Raw genomic sequence first — 17463 nt, 5'->3', positions numbered from 1 at the left:
GTGTAAGTTTGCATTGTGTGTTGCAGCGATTACTCCTAATATTGAGTTCAAATTAATATGTAAATGTCTCCTTAAGAGAAATAAAGTTGTTTGAGTCATAGGAATTTCTGGGTATTGTAACCGGGAGACTGGCTACTTGATTGACGATGATAACGAGCTGCAACCAACGACCGATTGCAGATGTTTGCGTTGCCAACATTAGACAATGACTAAGACTTAGTCGCTTGCCTGAGAATACTCGCTTGAACTCCACTTGTAGAATTAGACACAAGTCCTATGCAGTAGTTAACAATTTATTGATTCAGGATGGAATACATGTACTTTTACAAATGAGCGGATGTTGTCAGTACGAATGCCCGACTCTCACTGAAGTAAGAACTTCAGAAAACATATTTAAATCAAGAATTTACATGGTTACAATAATAGAAACGAGATTACCGAATGACAATGAAATAATACAATTAGCACTTGAAAGATTAACAAAAGAATATTACAAAAATCTGTCGCTTGAGTTTAAGGCTTAATAGCGCTAATTGAAATGACTAAAGGATTATTTATTCTTTACATAAGAAAATTTAAGAACTATACAAAGCTGTGACTTTATCTATTATTTACAAATAGAATTATATTGAAACAAATATTCCGACTTTGTAAAAATATACTGACACTAAATTGTTACTTATAACACAAAAAGCTTTATAAAGAAAAATCGTTACATGTTCATAAAATGACTTTGACGGACAAATATTGCAAATAAAATGATTTAGATAAAACGATAATAAGTATAACAATATAATGACATTTTATGACCGATCAGTTTGCCTGTGAAAGTCCAAAGATATCAGATTTAAGAAAACTAATCCTTTTAAATATTTTCAAATAAAGATGCACAATTTACACAAATTATCCCTATCGCAGATTCCCTCCCCTATGAAATCCAAAGCGTCCCCGCTTTTAGGTTAAATTAAAATTATCTCCTTCGATAATGTCTTTTTTCTCGAAAATGTTTGTTGCTATTTGCTGATGGATCGTTTGTCTGTTGCTGCATTAATTTTAATCGATTATTTTCATCCGATAATATTTGAATAGTTTTATAAAGTTCATCACTACGACAAATGAGTCTGTCCTTTTCGTTTTTGTGTTTTTCTTCTTGTTCTGTAATCCATGTTTGAGTTTGCTTGTTGAGACCTGTTATTATATTAACAAAGTTTTCACTATCACTGAGTTTGGATTCAAGTTGAGAAATTTTGTCTGAATATTGTTGGATAGTTTTTGAATCTTGAATTGCTGAGTCTTCTATTTGCTTCTTTAGGCTTGTGTTTTCATGCTCGAACTCTGTTAGCTGGTCTTGCAATTTTGTTATATCCTTTCTGTGTGTGGCTTTACATTCGTGCAGTTGACTTTTTACAGACTTTAGTTCGGAACGAAGAATAAATTAAACGTCGAAGCAATTTTGAAAAGCTGTAGATCTTATGCCAGAGAATCGTAACACGCGCATTGCATTTTTTCTTTCATAATATTCGTTCAGTCTTTTGGTATCGCCTTCCATTTTATGCTTTGTTTTCTCCTGGACGAGCTGTAAAGAGTTTGAAAATTTACTTGATTTACTCCAACATTGTCTTGAATAATGTCCGAATTTGTTGCATTTGAAGCATTCCTTATCTATTGCTGAACGTGTTCCAAAGCGATGATTTTGTAATCCACATCTGACACACATTAGATTTTGACAGGAATAAAATGTCCACGTTCTTCATTGAGGTCGAAAACTATATTTCATCGCTGAATAAACTGAGATGATGGGAACTAGTCGAAATGTCACTTGCTGCTTGAGGTACTGGTACTGTGTGTCGAACTAAAAAGTTGACACGCCTCTGGGTTTCCTCCACCATAAATGTAACCGGGCGACTGGCTACTTGATTGACGATGATAACGAGCTGCAACCAACGACTGGTTGCAGACGTTTGCGAAGCCAACGATAGACAACGACTAAGACTTAGTCACTTGCCTGAGAATACTCGCTTGAACTTCACTTGTAGAATTAGACACAAGTCCTATGCAGTAGTTAACAATTTATTGATTCAGGATGGAATACATGTACTTTTACAAATGAGCGGATGTTGTCAGTACGAATGCCCGATTCTCACTGAAGTAAGAACTTCAGAAAACATATTTAAATCAAGAATTTACATGGTTACAATAATAGAAACGAGATTACCGAATGACAATGAAATAATACAATTAGCACTTGAAAGATTAACAAAAGAATATTACAAAAATCTGTCGTTTGAGTTTAAGGCTTAATAGCGCTAATTGAAATGACTAAAGGATTATTTATTCTTTACATAAGAAAATTTAAGAACTATACAAAGCTGTGACTTTATCTATTATTTACAAATAGAATTATATTGAAACAAATTTCCGACTTTGTAAAAATATACTGACACTAAATTGTTACTTATAACACAAAAAGCTTTATAAAGAAAAATCGTTACATGTTCATAAAATGACTTTGACGGACAAATATTGCAAATAAAATGATTTAGATAAAACGATAATAAGTATAACAATATAATGACATTTTATGACCGATCAGTTTGTCTGTGAAAGTCCAAAGATATCAGATTTAAGAAAACTAATCCTTTTAAATATTTTCAAATAAAGATGCACAATTTACACAAATTATCCCTAACACAGTATTTCCTGTTTAACAGGACCCTTAAGCTTAACAGTAAAATTATTGGAAACTATAAAGCGAAATTTTACTCACATGAATTTCACGTGAATTTAGATTCATGTGAATCTCATGTGAATTTCACCTCAAACGAGCTTATACGTGAAACTCGTGAGAATTTCACGTGAAAATCACATGATTTTTTTTCACGTGAATAAAGTTATTCAAATAACATTCAAATTTTCAAATTTAATTAAAATCAGGAAAAATACCAATTTTTTTTGGGGTAAAATTGAACTCCCAAACCATAAAAGGCCCTGACTTGACAAAATGTGTAACAAACAAAAAACCAAAGGCCTGAATAATGACAATACAATAAACATTAACAAATATGACAGACAGCAACAAACTACAACCACTGACTTTAAGGTTTCTAACTTGGTACAGGCACACAAGGAAAATTGAGTTTGCTGGTTTGCTGCTTTCTTAAGACTCTTATATCATTTGGTTTAAATGTTTTTAGCTATTGACTACAGCGTCATTAAAAGAGTCGCTGAAAATTCATTCCTTATGTTGAGGAAATCACATTAGGTATAGATAATAAATCTCTACGATTAAATCGATGGATATTTTTCCCTTTATCATTATTACATTTGTAATTCAATATGGGCTGTGCAATTAACAGAGCATTGTAATTTTGAAGTGTACATATTAGTTGTCGCCTTTCAAATAAATCATCCTCTACACTAAGCTGCAATTTCTTCTATTACGTCAGTTTCAAGTAGCTGTTTCAATGTAAACGCTGTATCAACAAGGGATGAAGCCTGAAATGAAATTAAATATAAATAAATGAAATGAATTTACACAAGTATGATTCTATTTTTAGTTTTTCGAATTTGTCGTGTACCTCTTTACCTCTTTATGTCGGCGGAGGACATTTTAGCGCTAAAATGTGACCAATTTTACCGCCAGATTTTTAATCTATTTTAGCAAAAAGTGAAATTATCAATGCCCATTTTAGCGACAGCAATTAATTAATAGCAGAATGGTATCTTTATAGTAGTATCAAGACATCACAACTTAACAAAACAGCATGTCCATTAAAAAACACCACTAAATGACTACTATAGGGGGTTCTTGGACCCCCAAAAAAAATTTAAGACCCCCAAGTTATATCATCTTACATAATCTCAAATGACATAATATGACATAATATGACATAAAATGATATAATATAGGGGTCATAAATAGAAGATGGGGGTCATAAATAAATTATATGAATTAAAACCTCATAATATGTAAAACTTAATGTCATAAGATGAGGGTCATAACAAACTTAATTGAATATGACCCCCAAATTATATCATTATATCTTTATAACACCTGAATTACATACGATGGTGGTCATACATAAATTAAATATATATCTATTAAATACCTTTAAGAAACCACACACCATGAACTGAAAAATTTATAATTATCAATCAACATTATAAACATTTATCATACAAAGTTTCCATACATTATCTGATGGGCTTTGAAAGAAAAATGTGAACCTATAGATGTGGGTGTTTTTTTGTTACAATATCTTAACTGACAATTGTATAAAATATCACCAACTAGCATAACAGAATGATGAACCTCTCAACAAAACAAATGAAAAATACAATAGTATCAACAACAAAAAAAAAAAAAAGGATATGTAATGAAATTAATATATACTTTATTCTCATTAAACACAAGTTATTAATTTAAAAAAAGATCCAATTAAAATATCCTAGTTTATTCTGTATAATATTATAGTACACATGATATTAAGATGAGACAAATCACAATTCAAGTCACAAAATAAAATTTATACACTTTAAAGTTTAGATAGTTCCTTTATGATCCTAATCCATTTCTTACCCTAAGGTAACACAGACGTTCAGTATAAGCGAGATTTTTTGCAACTTTATTAAGCAAAACACTAAACTATATGGTATTTGTTAAACATGTAAGAACCATTCCTTTTCTTATACCATGACCAAAATTATATATATTTTTTCAAGTTTCATATGTTTTTTATGTACATTTTGATTTACCCAAAAATTTATTTAAGTGTGCTATTTCATTAATCAATTAAAGTTCCCTATGAAACTGAAATTGGCATCTCCATTTTTTAATCCTTAAACCCCTAAGTGACATGACCATCCAATAACCTTAAATGATTTTTACTTGTCAAAGTTTAAATCTTCTATCATAAAAGGTTTCATCATTATTACACAATTAATGTATTCTAAATTACTAGACCTTAGAAATCTATTCATTTCTATTACCAAAACAAAAAGTTGACCAATCCCTAGATTACTGGAGCATAACCATCAATATCTATTGATAAAATTTTATTTTAAAAGACTAAGTACCTAATTATGTTGTTAATGTTAACTGTTTTAAACTTATCAAAAGAATAAAAACATGTTTAGCACTCTCCGTACATAGTTCTACTGTTACTTTACCTCTTTTCAATGCAATTTTATGAAACCGATGTTAAACTTCCAGTTTTTATAACAATAGGTTAAACAAATACATTTTATTCATAATAGTATCATACAGAAATCCAAACACAATTTTATACATTGATGATATAATATGACAATAATTTTAGTAGTTTTATAGTTAGATTTTTTTTTAGTTTAGATATTGTTGAGTTTTAGAAATGTTATGTTTATAAGCATATTGTTTTGATGTAATGTATGGATTTTTTCTGTCATCTTTTATACTGATTTGAAATATGGTTAAAGTTAAATACAATCACTATGTACCAACATATATCATAAAAATGATAACTGTTTTTCCATTTCCTTAATGTTAAACTATCTCATTGTAAAGCAATTTATAATATCAATGTTAAACTTTCCCCTTTTATTAAAATTTATCATTTTAATGTTAAATTTCTTCCTTACAGAAATGTAACCAAAAACTTATCCTTTGCCTATATTATAGGACAAATTCTTTGAATTTATGACTAGTTTTAGAGTAGACCTTTTTTTCTAACTTTGTTATAAATAGTATAATTATATTGTTTTGATTTAAAGCAAAGATTTTTTATTTTAAGGTCATCTTTTATACTGACTTGAGTTATTATTAAAGTTAAAATATCTCACATTTTCACAACATATATCATAAAAATGTTCACTGTTTTCAATTTCTTTAATGTTATACTATCTCATTGTAAATCAATTTATAATACCAATGTTAAAAGGGCATTTGCTGTCAAATCCATGTTCACCGAATTGACTCAAATTCTCATATTTGATTTATAACATACTAAAACCTTATCCAAATTACAATATGTCTGAAATAAACAATTAGCAATGCATGGACTCCATAAAAAGTATCAGCATTTCATATCGATTTATGTTTATTTTTAAGTATAGATATTGTTGCCTTTTAAGAAATGTTATGTTTATAAGCATATTGTTTTGATGTAATGCATGGATTTTTTATGTCATCTTTTATACTGATTTGAGATATGGTTAAAGTTAAATAACATCACTTTGTACCAAAATATATCATAAAGATGAGAACTGTTTTTCCATTTCCTTAATTTTAAACTATCTCATTGTAAATCAATTTACAATACCAATGTTAAATCCCCCTTTTATAACAATTTATCATTTTAATGTTAAATACGTCCTAACGGAAATGTAACCAAAAACTTAATCTTTGCCTATATACTAAGACAAATTCTTTGGTTTTTTGACTAGTTTTAAAGTATATTTTTCTCTAACTTTGTTATAAATAGTATAATTATATTATTTTGATTGAAAGCAAAGATGTGTTATTTTTAGGTCATCTTTTATACTAACTTGAGTTATTATTCAAGTTAAAATATCTCACTTTTTAATAACATATATCATAAAAATGTTCACTGTTTTCAATTTCTTTAATGTTATATTATCTCATTGTAAAGCACTTTGTAATATCAATTTTAAAAGGGCATTTGCTGTCAAATCCATGTCCACCGAATTGACTCAAATTCTCATATTTGATTAATAACATACTAAAGCTTATATAAAAATTACAATAGGTCTGAAATAAACAATTAACAATGTATGCACTCGATAAAATGTATCAGCATTTTGTGTGTATTTTAGTCTAGACGCCAACTTATTAACCATCGAGATGACCTCAGAAGGCTGTCGATGGTCATATAATCCGAAATAAGCATAAACATGAATATAAATAGATAGCAACCTCGTGCATTTGGACTTTCCTAGGTCTGTTTGATTTCATGTTTTAGGTTAAACAAAATAAGTTAATCGTCGTTTTTACCTGTAAAAGAATGATTTTTTTTATTGATTGAATCATTCAACGAAATGGTTCACTTTAGTTTCACTTTTAATGTTGACATTCTTTTCCTTTTAATGGCTGAACACGACTAATATACGCGTACCCAATCTCTAGTTAATGGGTTATATTGAAGTTTACATGAATATGGATTCAATGAGATCGAATTATTCACTTCTTGCTTATTTTGACAAAATTGAACTAAACTGGCTGCTAAAAGCCAAATGTTATTTCACTATTTCATTTTCATTAAGGATTGGGAAAAAATTATACTTTAATTGTTTTTATATCCCATAGCTAATGCTCCTTTAAACTATCTCCTTTTATAATGATTTGTCATATTAATGTTAAATTTCCTCCTTACAAAAATGTAAAACTGATATGATAGGACAAATTGTTTTTTTTACTAATTTTAAAGTAGATTTTTCCATACTTTGTTAAAGCCATGAGTTTAGATATAGATTAGTTTAAAAGTGGGGCAAAAGATACCAGAGGGACATTCAAACTCATATGTCGAAAATAAACAGACAAAGCCATGGCTAAAAAAGAATAAAGACCAACAGATAAACAATAGTACACAAAACACAACATAGAAAACTACAGACTGAGCAACATGAACCTCACCAAAAACTGGGGGTGATCTCAGAAATCTTAAGAAATATTATATTTACGTTTGTATTGATTTCCTAATACATAAACACCATGCTAAATGTTAAATAAGAGAATAAGTACATTTGCCAATGAATTGTCTTCCTAGTCATTGTTAACCTTAATGATTTGGTGCTTTTTATATATTTATATATACATGTATATATATTTAGTCACGTTATGTTTGTAAATTTGGAAACAACTCTGTAAACATGGAAAATACTGAAGATTTTTGATGATAGGTAAACAGTATAACTCTATAAGTTTTGGTTTTCTAGGAACAAATATAACAGGACTTGAATTTTGTTATATGGTTTATTGAATGTAAACATGATAGAAAATTGTTTTATAAATTTTTGCTGTTGTTTTTATTTATCAAAGAAAACACTCATTTTCTATTTACAAAATGTAATTGTTTAATAAAAGATAAACATGTGTAAGATTTATTACAACTACTCTTTTTGTATTATTTAGATTATTTTTTTTATGATAAATGTACATTTTTATTAAAAGCTACAGCTGCAGTACCCACAATTTCAGATACAGTGCCCAAAACTACTGTTACAGTGTCTAAAATAACTGCAAGGCCTCTGCCAACAATTACAGCTACAGTGCCAACTATAGAAACCAGTTCATCCATTAAAGTTATAACGGACATTTCATCCATATTATTATCTACCAAATATCAAAAAAAAAAAGGGGAGAAGAATTTCAGAACTAACTATGTTAATACTACTTGTTCATTTTCATTTATTCAAAATGAAAGTACTGAATCTATGATAAATGGTGCCATCACATTTTTCTGAATACTATTACTTATGATAAAAAACGAACATATATCATACTCACTGTTTTTATTTGTGTTATAATACTATTATTTCATATTTTTAAAATATATTTTGTAATAAAAAAAAGTTTTAAAAATTACAAATGAATAAAAATTTATATGAAAGAATAACATATATAAGAAAACCACTACAAATTTATAGATTGTTTTCATTTATGGTATAAAGGATTGTGGATATGGGCAAACATTGTCACCTTTTTGTCATAACTGCTTTTGTTAGATTCCATTACCTACAGCAAAGAAACCATCAATACCTACCAATTCATACTAGTTTAGAAAGTCCATAATTATATTCTCTTAATGATATACACACAACACACTCCTCATTAACCTTATTATCATCGCAACCATCCTATTCAAGAAATCCAGATACTCCAGATTCATCTGAACTACCAAATATCCAAAATCCATCTTTATCATCATCATCATCCCTTTGACCATCTGCACTGTATTTTGAAAGGTGGTCTTATTCAATTCCTACAGGACCAGGAGTGCAAACCCGGTTGAAAAGCCATCTTCTCTAGTCGCAAATAGAACACGAAACAAAAAAAAAGAAAAATATCATTTTGAAGAGATGATTGATTAAGAATTGTGTTTCATACAAATTTCATTGAATTTCAATTAACATAACAAAAAGGTTCAGAACTAGATGCCAGTGTCAAACTCATTTATATATACATGTACTTGTTTTGCTGTTTGACCAATTTTCTATAACAAAACACATATGAAAAAAAGGTAGTATAAAGCTATTAAAAATCATAATAATTGTTTTAAAACTAACAATAAACATTTATGAAAAATACAAAAAAAAAAACACCATTTTACATGTTATGTAACTGGGAGTGTTTCAGTCATAAAAGTAAAATGTTCAATACAGCATTACAATAAAATGATTGTGAAAATTTTTATTTAATACTTTGCAAACTAATTTTTCAGTCGTTTAGATTGAGACATATGTAGTTTGTTTGGTTTTTTTTTTTACATTTGTTTTATGTAGATTGACTTATGTCTTAATTTCTTAATACTTATGTGTATGTGTGTGTGTGTGTGTTGTTTTAATTTTGTATATACTGTTATTGGAAAATTCAGAAACAAAAAAAAAGCCAATGATTTTTTAGTAGCTAAGATTTAGACAGATATATTTTCTATTTTTTATTTTGCATTCCTTATGTGGATTAACATATGGTTTGATTTCGTAATACTCATCTGTATGTATGTGTGTTTTTGTTACCTTTTTTTTTTTGAGTCTTAAAACTAACAATAAACATTTATAAAAAGTACAAAAAACACCAACCATCTTACATGTTGTGTAATAGAAGTTTTTAAATCACAAAAGTAAAATGTTCGATACAGCATTACAAGGTTTGAGTCAATATTGATGTCATCCTCGATTTGGTTGCCTTTCCAAATGATATTTGATGAAAGTGTTTATTATGGAGTGGGGTATCAGTATCTTATAAACACCCTCTGTAGTTTAGTAGTTTAGATATAATTTAGTGTAGTTATTTTGTTATGCTTCAAGTTAAATTTCTGAATATTAATTTTTTATTTGTTTTGAAATTGGTAATACTACAAATATGTATGCTAATAAAATGATTGTCAACATTTTCATTTAATACATGCAAACTAATTTTTCAGTAGTTAAGATTTAGACAGATGTTTTTTTTTTTTTTTTTTTTTTTTCTTTTTATAAAGATTGACTTATGTCTTAATTTCTTAATACTTATATGTATGTATGTGTTGTTTTATTTTTTTATACTGTTATTGGTAAATGCAGAAACAAAAAAAAAGAGCTAATGATGTTTTAGTAGTTAAGATTTAGACAGATCTATTTTCTTTTGTATCAATCCTTATGTAGATTAACATATGGTTTGATTTTTTAATACTCATGTGTATGTGTGTTTGTTTTTTTTTTCCCCTTTGTTTTGTCTGAAAACTAACAATAAACATATATAAAAAATACAAAAAACACCTAACATTTTACATGTTATGTAACAAGAGTTTTTCAATAATAAAAGTAAAATGTTCAATACAGCATTATAAGGTTTGAGTCAGTATTGATGTCCCCCTGTATAGTTCCTCGATTTGGTTGCCTTTCCAAAGAGTATTCGATGAAAGTGTTTATCATGGAGTGGGGTATCAGTGTCTTAAAAACACCCTCTATAGTTTAGTAGTTTAGATATAATTTAGTATTGATTTTTTGTTATGCTTAATGTCGATATTCTGAATATTAATTTGTTGTTTGTTTTGATATTGAAAATACTACAAATATATGTGCCAATACAATGATTGTGATATAATAGAAGTTTTTATTTTCATTTAATACATGCAAACTAATTTTTTAGCAGTTTAGATTTAGACAGATGTATATTTTTGTTTCATTTTTTTATGTAGATTGACTTATGGTTTAATTTCTTAATACTTATATGTATGTGTATGTATGTATTGTTTTATTTATTTTTTATACTGTTATTGTTAAATCCAGAAACAAAATAAGTGCCAATGAATTTTTAGTAGTGGAGATTTAGACAGATGTATTCGTTTTTTAATTCTTATATAGGTTAACTTATGGTTTGATTTCTTAATTCTCATGCGTATGTGTGTGTGGTTTTTCTTTTTTTAATCTCCTTGTACGGTTATTGTTAAACTTTTGTGGAACAAAATGAGTGCCAATGATATATATCTATGTATGCAATACTGGTAATTTCATACTTGTTTTATACATGTTATTATTGATAAGAAAATCTTGATAATGTCTCATTTAATTGAGAAAATGTCTTAAAAATATGTCATATATGCATTTAATGTTTGCAAATTAATATCACACAATTCACATATCATTTTTAATCTTGAAGTATTAAGGTATTGTTATATAATTTGTTATTATTGTTAAATACCCTTTCTGTGTGTATTATGAACTGCTATAGCAAATAGTAACAATGTTAACTCAGAAGGATCACATATATGTATCAAAAAAGAAAGAAAAAAAAAACATGTTTAGGAAGAACCAAATACTTTATTTTATAATTAATAGTTCTAAAAAAAAAAAAAAAAAAAAAGCATCGTTTTATTGTGTGTGTGTGTGCACATATTCAATGTTTTAAAGTTTTATAAAGCAGAGTTATTGTTTATATATTTTTAATATTAAAGGTATCAAAAAAGAACTTCTTCGTTTTATACTTATTTGATACATATTGCTTTTATTAAAAAAAATCTCTATTTGATATGTTTAAAAAAGAAACACAAAAAAAAACAAGACTTGCGTACCAATGTTGAAAGTCTCTAAAGAACTATCTCATATTCAATTTTAAAAAAAAAAAAAAAAAAAATACAAGCTAATATGTTTAAAAAATAAATTCATAAATCTATTTTATTTTTTTTTTTCACATATGAAAATAAGCAGATTTATTCTTACCTATATGTTTTTTTTTGTTTTTTGTTGTTTTTTTTTTTTGCTGTTAAAAAAAATACTGTAAATACGTTTTTATGATTGTTGCATATTTGAATAAATGTTGAGTAAAACATATTTGATTATTTATGTTATTTCATTGAACAATCCAAATTGCAAATTGAGGTCCTATTTCTATGTGCTCTGTCAATAGAATTGGAAGGAGATTGAACTTTCTTTTCTTATATATTCATTGATACCTTGATTTAATTTGTTGTTTGGGTTACTTAAGTTTATTGAGATTTACGCCAGAATCATATCAAAGGAACTATTGAACAGGTACATAAATGTATTAAGGGTAATAAAACAGGCAAACGAAAATTAATGTATAAGGAAATTTTGAGTTCTAATAAACCCAATGTTCATGTATTCTTTAAACTACTGGACTACATATCTTGGAGGTCATAGAGATTTCATTAGCGATTGGAAAAATTGAAAAATCACCTTGAGAGAAAGCTTTGCAAATTGTGTCATCATTTGACAGAGGAAAATATACACAATCCGCTTAATACAATGCACGGCACCAGGGGAGACCATCACATACTATGTTTTTACAAGGATGTTAAAATAAAATTCGATGGTCTCCCCTGTTGACGTGCATTCATGGCAATTCTTTTTATGTATCCCTGAACTCAACATTAAATATGGTCTCTCTTGCAAGGCTTCTCTTGCACGACATGAAGACCATACCATGATTTTACAAGGTGGGTAAAAAAAAAATAATAAAAACAAAAAAAATTATTTGGTCTCTCTTGCAAGGCTTCTCTTGCACGACATGAAGACTATACCATGATTTTACAAGGTGGGTGAAAAAAAAATTAATAAACAAAAATTTTAAATTGATAAAAAAAAAAAATTTTAAATTGAAAGAATTTAAAATTTGAAAAAAAATTGGTAATTTTTTTTTTTTTTTATCAATTTAAAATTTTTTGTTTATTAATTTTTTTTTCACCCACCTTGTAAAATCATGGTATAGTCTTCATGTCGTGCAAGAGAAGCCTTGCAAGAGAGACCAAATAATTTTTTTTTTATTATTATTATTTTTTTTACCCACCTTGTAAAATCATGGTATGGTCTTCATGTCGTGCAAGAGAAGCCTTGCAAGAGAGACCATATTTAATGTTGAGTTCAGGGATACATAAAAAGAATTGCCATGAATGCACGTCAACAGGGGAGACCATCGAATTTTATTTTAACATCCTTGTAAAAACATAGTATGTGATGGTCTCCCCTGGTGCCGTGCATTGTATTAAGCGGATTGTGTATATTTTCCTCTGTCAAATGATGACACAATTTGCAAAGCTTTCTCTCAAGGTGATTTTTCAATTTTTCCAATCGCAGATGAAATCTCTATGACCTCCAAGATATGTAGTCCAGTAGTTTAAAGAATACATGAACATTGGGTTTATTAGAACTCAAAATTTCCTTATACATTAATTTTCGTTTGCCTGTTTTATTACCCTTAATACATTTATGTACCTGTTCAATAGTTCCTTTGATATGATTCTGGCGTAAATCTCAATAAACTTAAGTAACCCAAACAACAAATTAAATCAAGGTATCAATGAATATTCAATCTCCTTCCAATTCTATTGACAGAGCACATAGAAATAGGACCTCAATTTGCAATTTGGATTGTTCAATGAAATAACATAAATAATCAAATATGTTTTACTCAACATTTATTCAAATATGCAACAATCATAAAAACGTATTTACAGTATTTTTTATAACAGCAAAAAAAAAACAAACAAAAAACAAAAAAAAAACATATAGGTAAGAATAAATCTGCTTATTTTCATATGTGAAAAAAAAAATAAAATAGATTTATGAATTTATTTTTTAAACATATTAGCTTGTATTTTTTTTTTTTTTTTTTTTTAAATTGAATATGAGATAGTTCTTTAGAGACTTTCAACATTGGTACGCAAGTCTTGTTTTTTTTTGTGTTTCTTTTTTAAACATATCAAATAGAGATTTTTTTTAATAAAAGCAATATGTATCAAATAAGTATAAAACGAAGAAGTTCTTTTTTGATACCTTTAATATTAAAAATATATAAACAATAACTCTGCTTTATAAAACTTTAAAACATTGAATATGTGCACACACACACACACACAATAAAACGGTGCTTTTTTTTTTTTTTTTTTTTAGAACTATTAATTATAAAATAAAGTATTTGGTTCTTCCTAAACATGTTTTTTTTTTCTTTCTTTTTTGATACATATATGTGATCCTTCTGAGTTAACATTGTTACTATTTGCTATAGCAGTTCATAATACACACAGAAAGGGTATTTAACAATAATAACAAATTATATAACAATACCTTAATACTTCAAGATTAAAAATGATATGTGAATTGTGTGATATTAATTTGCAAACATTAAATGCATATATGACATATTTTTAAGACATTTTCTCAATTAAATGAGACATTATCAAGATTTTCTTATCAATAATAACATGTATAAAACAAGTATGAAATTACCAGTATTGCATACATAGATATATATCATTGGCACTCATTTTGTTCCACAAAAGTTTAACAATAACCGTACAAGGAGATTAAAAAAAGAAAAACCACACACACATACGCATGAGAATTAAAAAACGAATACATCTGTCTAAATCTCCACTACTAAAAATTCATTGGCACTTATTTTGTTTCTGGATTTAACAATAACAGTATAAAAAATAAATAAAACAATACATACACACACATACATATAAGTATTAAGAAATTAAACCATAAGTCAATCTACATAAAAAAATGAAACAAAAATATACATCTGTCTAAATCTAAACTGCTAAAAAATTAGTTTGCATGTATTAAATGAAAATAAAAACTTCTATTATATCACAATCATTGTATTGGCACATATATTTGTAGTATTTTCAATATCAAAACAAACAACAAATTAATATTCAGAATATCGACATTAAGCATAACAAAAAATCAATACTAAATTATATCTAAACTACTAAACTATAGAGGGTGTTTTTAAGACACTGATACCCCACTCCATGATAAACACTTTCATCGAATACTCTTTGGAAAGGCAACCAAATCGAGGAACTATACAGGGGGACATCAATACTGACTCAAACCTTATAATGCTGTATTGAACATTTTACTTTTATTATTGAAAAACTCTTGTTACATAACATGTAAAATGTTAGGTGTTTTTTGTATTTTTTATATATGTTTATTGTTAGTTTTCAGACAAAACAAAGGGGGAAAAAAAAACAAACACACATACACATGAGTATTAAAAAATCAAACCATATGTTAATCTACATAAGGATTGATACAAAAGAAAATAGATCTGTCTAAATCTTAACTACTAAAACATCATTAGCTCTTTTTTCTTGTTTCTGCATTTACCAATAACAGTATAAAAAAATAAAACAACACATACATACATATAAGTATTAAGAAATTAAGACATAAGTCAATCTTTATAAAAAGAAAAAAAAAAAAAAAAAAAAAAAACATCTGTCTAAATCTTAACTACTGAAAAATTAGTTTGCATGTATTAAATGAAAATGTTGACAATCATTTTATTAGCATACATATTTGTAGTATTACCAATTTCAAAACAAATAAAAAATTAATATTCAGAAATTTAACTTGAAGCATAACAAAATAACTACACTAAATTATATCTAAACTACTAAACTACAGAGGGTGTTTATAAGATACTGATACCCCACTCCATAATAAACACTTTCATCAAATATCATTTGGAAAGGCAACCAAATCGAGGATGACATCAATATTGACTCAAACCTTGTAATGCTGTATCGAACATTTTACTTTTGTGATTTAAAAACTTCTATTACACAACATGTAAGATGGTTGGTGCTTTTTGTACTTTTTATAAATGTTTATTGTTAGTTTTAAGACTCAAAAAAAAAAAGGTAACAAAAACACACATACATACAGATGAGTATTACGAAATCAAACCATATGTTAATCCACATAAGGAATGCAAAATAAAAAATAGAAAATATATCTGTCTAAATCTTAGCTACTAAAAAATCATTGGCTTTTTTTTTGTTTCTGAATTTTCCAATAACAGTATATACAAAATTAAAACAACACACACACACACATACACATAAGTATTAAGAAATTAAGACATAAGTCAATCTACATAAAACAAATGTAAAAAAAAAACCAAACAAACTACATATGTCTCAATCTAAACGACTGAAAAATTAGTTTGCAAAGTATTAAATAAAAATTTTCACAATCATTTTATTGTAATGCTGTATTGAACATTTTACTTTTATGACTGAAACACTCCCAGTTACATAACATGTAAAATGGTGTTTTTTTTTTGTATTTTTCATAAATGTTTATTGTTAGTTTTAAAACAATTATTATGATTTTTAATAGCTTTATACTACCTTTTTTTCATATGTGTTTTGTTATAGAAAATTGGTCAAACAGCAAAACAAGTACATGTATATATAAATGAGTTTGACACTGGCATCTAGTTCTGAACCTTTTTGTTATGTTAATTGAAATTCAATGAAATTTGTATGAAACACAATTCTTAATCAATCATCTCTTCAAAATGATATTTTTCTTTTTTTTTGTTTCGTGTTCTATTTGCGACTAGAGAAGATGGCTTTTCAACCGGGTTTGCACTCCTGGTCCTGTAGGAATTGAATAAGACCACCTTTCAAAATACAGTGCAGATGGTCAAAGGGATGATGATGATGATAAAGATGGATTTTGGATATTTGGTAGTTCAGATGAATCTGGAGTATCTGGATTTCTTGAATAGGATGGTTGCGATGATAATAAGGTTAATGAGGAGTGTGTTGTGTGTATATCATTAAGAGAATATAATTATGGACTTTCTAAACTAGTATGAATTGGTAGGTATTGATGGTTTCTTTGCTGTAGGTAATGGAATCTAACAAAAGCAGTTATGACAAAAAGGTGACAATGTTTGCCCATATCCACAATCCTTTATACCATAAATGAAAACAATCTATAAATTTGTAGTGGTTTTCTTATATATGTTATTCTTTCATATAAATTTTTATTCATTTGTAATTTTTAAAACTTTTTTTTATTACAAAATATATTTTAAAAATATGAAATAATAGTATTATAACACAAATAAAAACAGTGAGTATGATATATGTTCGTTTTTTATCATAAGTAATAGTATTCAGAAAAATGTGATGGCACCATTTATCATAGATTCAGTACTTTCATTTTGAATAAATGAAAATGAACAAGTAGTATTAACATAGTTAGTTCTGAAATTCTTCTCCCCTTTTTTTTTTTGATATTTGGTAGATAATAATATGGATGAAATGTCCGTTATAACTTTAATGGATGAACTGGTTTCTATAGTTGGCACTGTAGCTGTAATTGTTGGCAGAGGCCTTGCAGTTATTTTAGACACTGTAACAGTAGTTTTGGGCACTGTATCTGAAATTGTGGGTACTGCAGCTGTAGCTTTTAATAAAAATGTACATTTATCATAAA

At 27.3% G+C, this 17463-nt stretch overlaps 1 protein-coding gene across 1 annotated transcript in view; it reads right to left on the bottom strand.

Annotated features, from left to right (window-relative positions):
* Positions 1 to 277: 277 nt before the first annotated feature.
* The window catches only part of LOC127735466 (proprotein convertase subtilisin/kexin type 5-like), a 35322-nt gene continuing 18136 nt past the window's right edge, over positions 278 to 17463 (bottom strand). The window contains exon 3 of the mRNA XM_052245633.1: positions 278 to 3495. Coding sequence (XP_052101593.1) covers positions 3418 to 3495 — 78 coding nt within the window. The 3' untranslated portion in view covers positions 278 to 3417. The remainder of the gene's footprint in view (positions 3496 to 17463) is intronic.

Source organism: Mytilus californianus, unplaced genomic scaffold (assembly GCF_021869535.1).
Source record: "Mytilus californianus isolate M0D057914Y unplaced genomic scaffold, xbMytCali1.0.p SCAF_1, whole genome shotgun sequence".
Classification (NCBI taxonomy): domain Eukaryota; kingdom Metazoa; phylum Mollusca; class Bivalvia; order Mytilida; family Mytilidae; genus Mytilus; species Mytilus californianus.
This window is presented reverse-complemented; position numbering and strand designations above follow the sequence as displayed.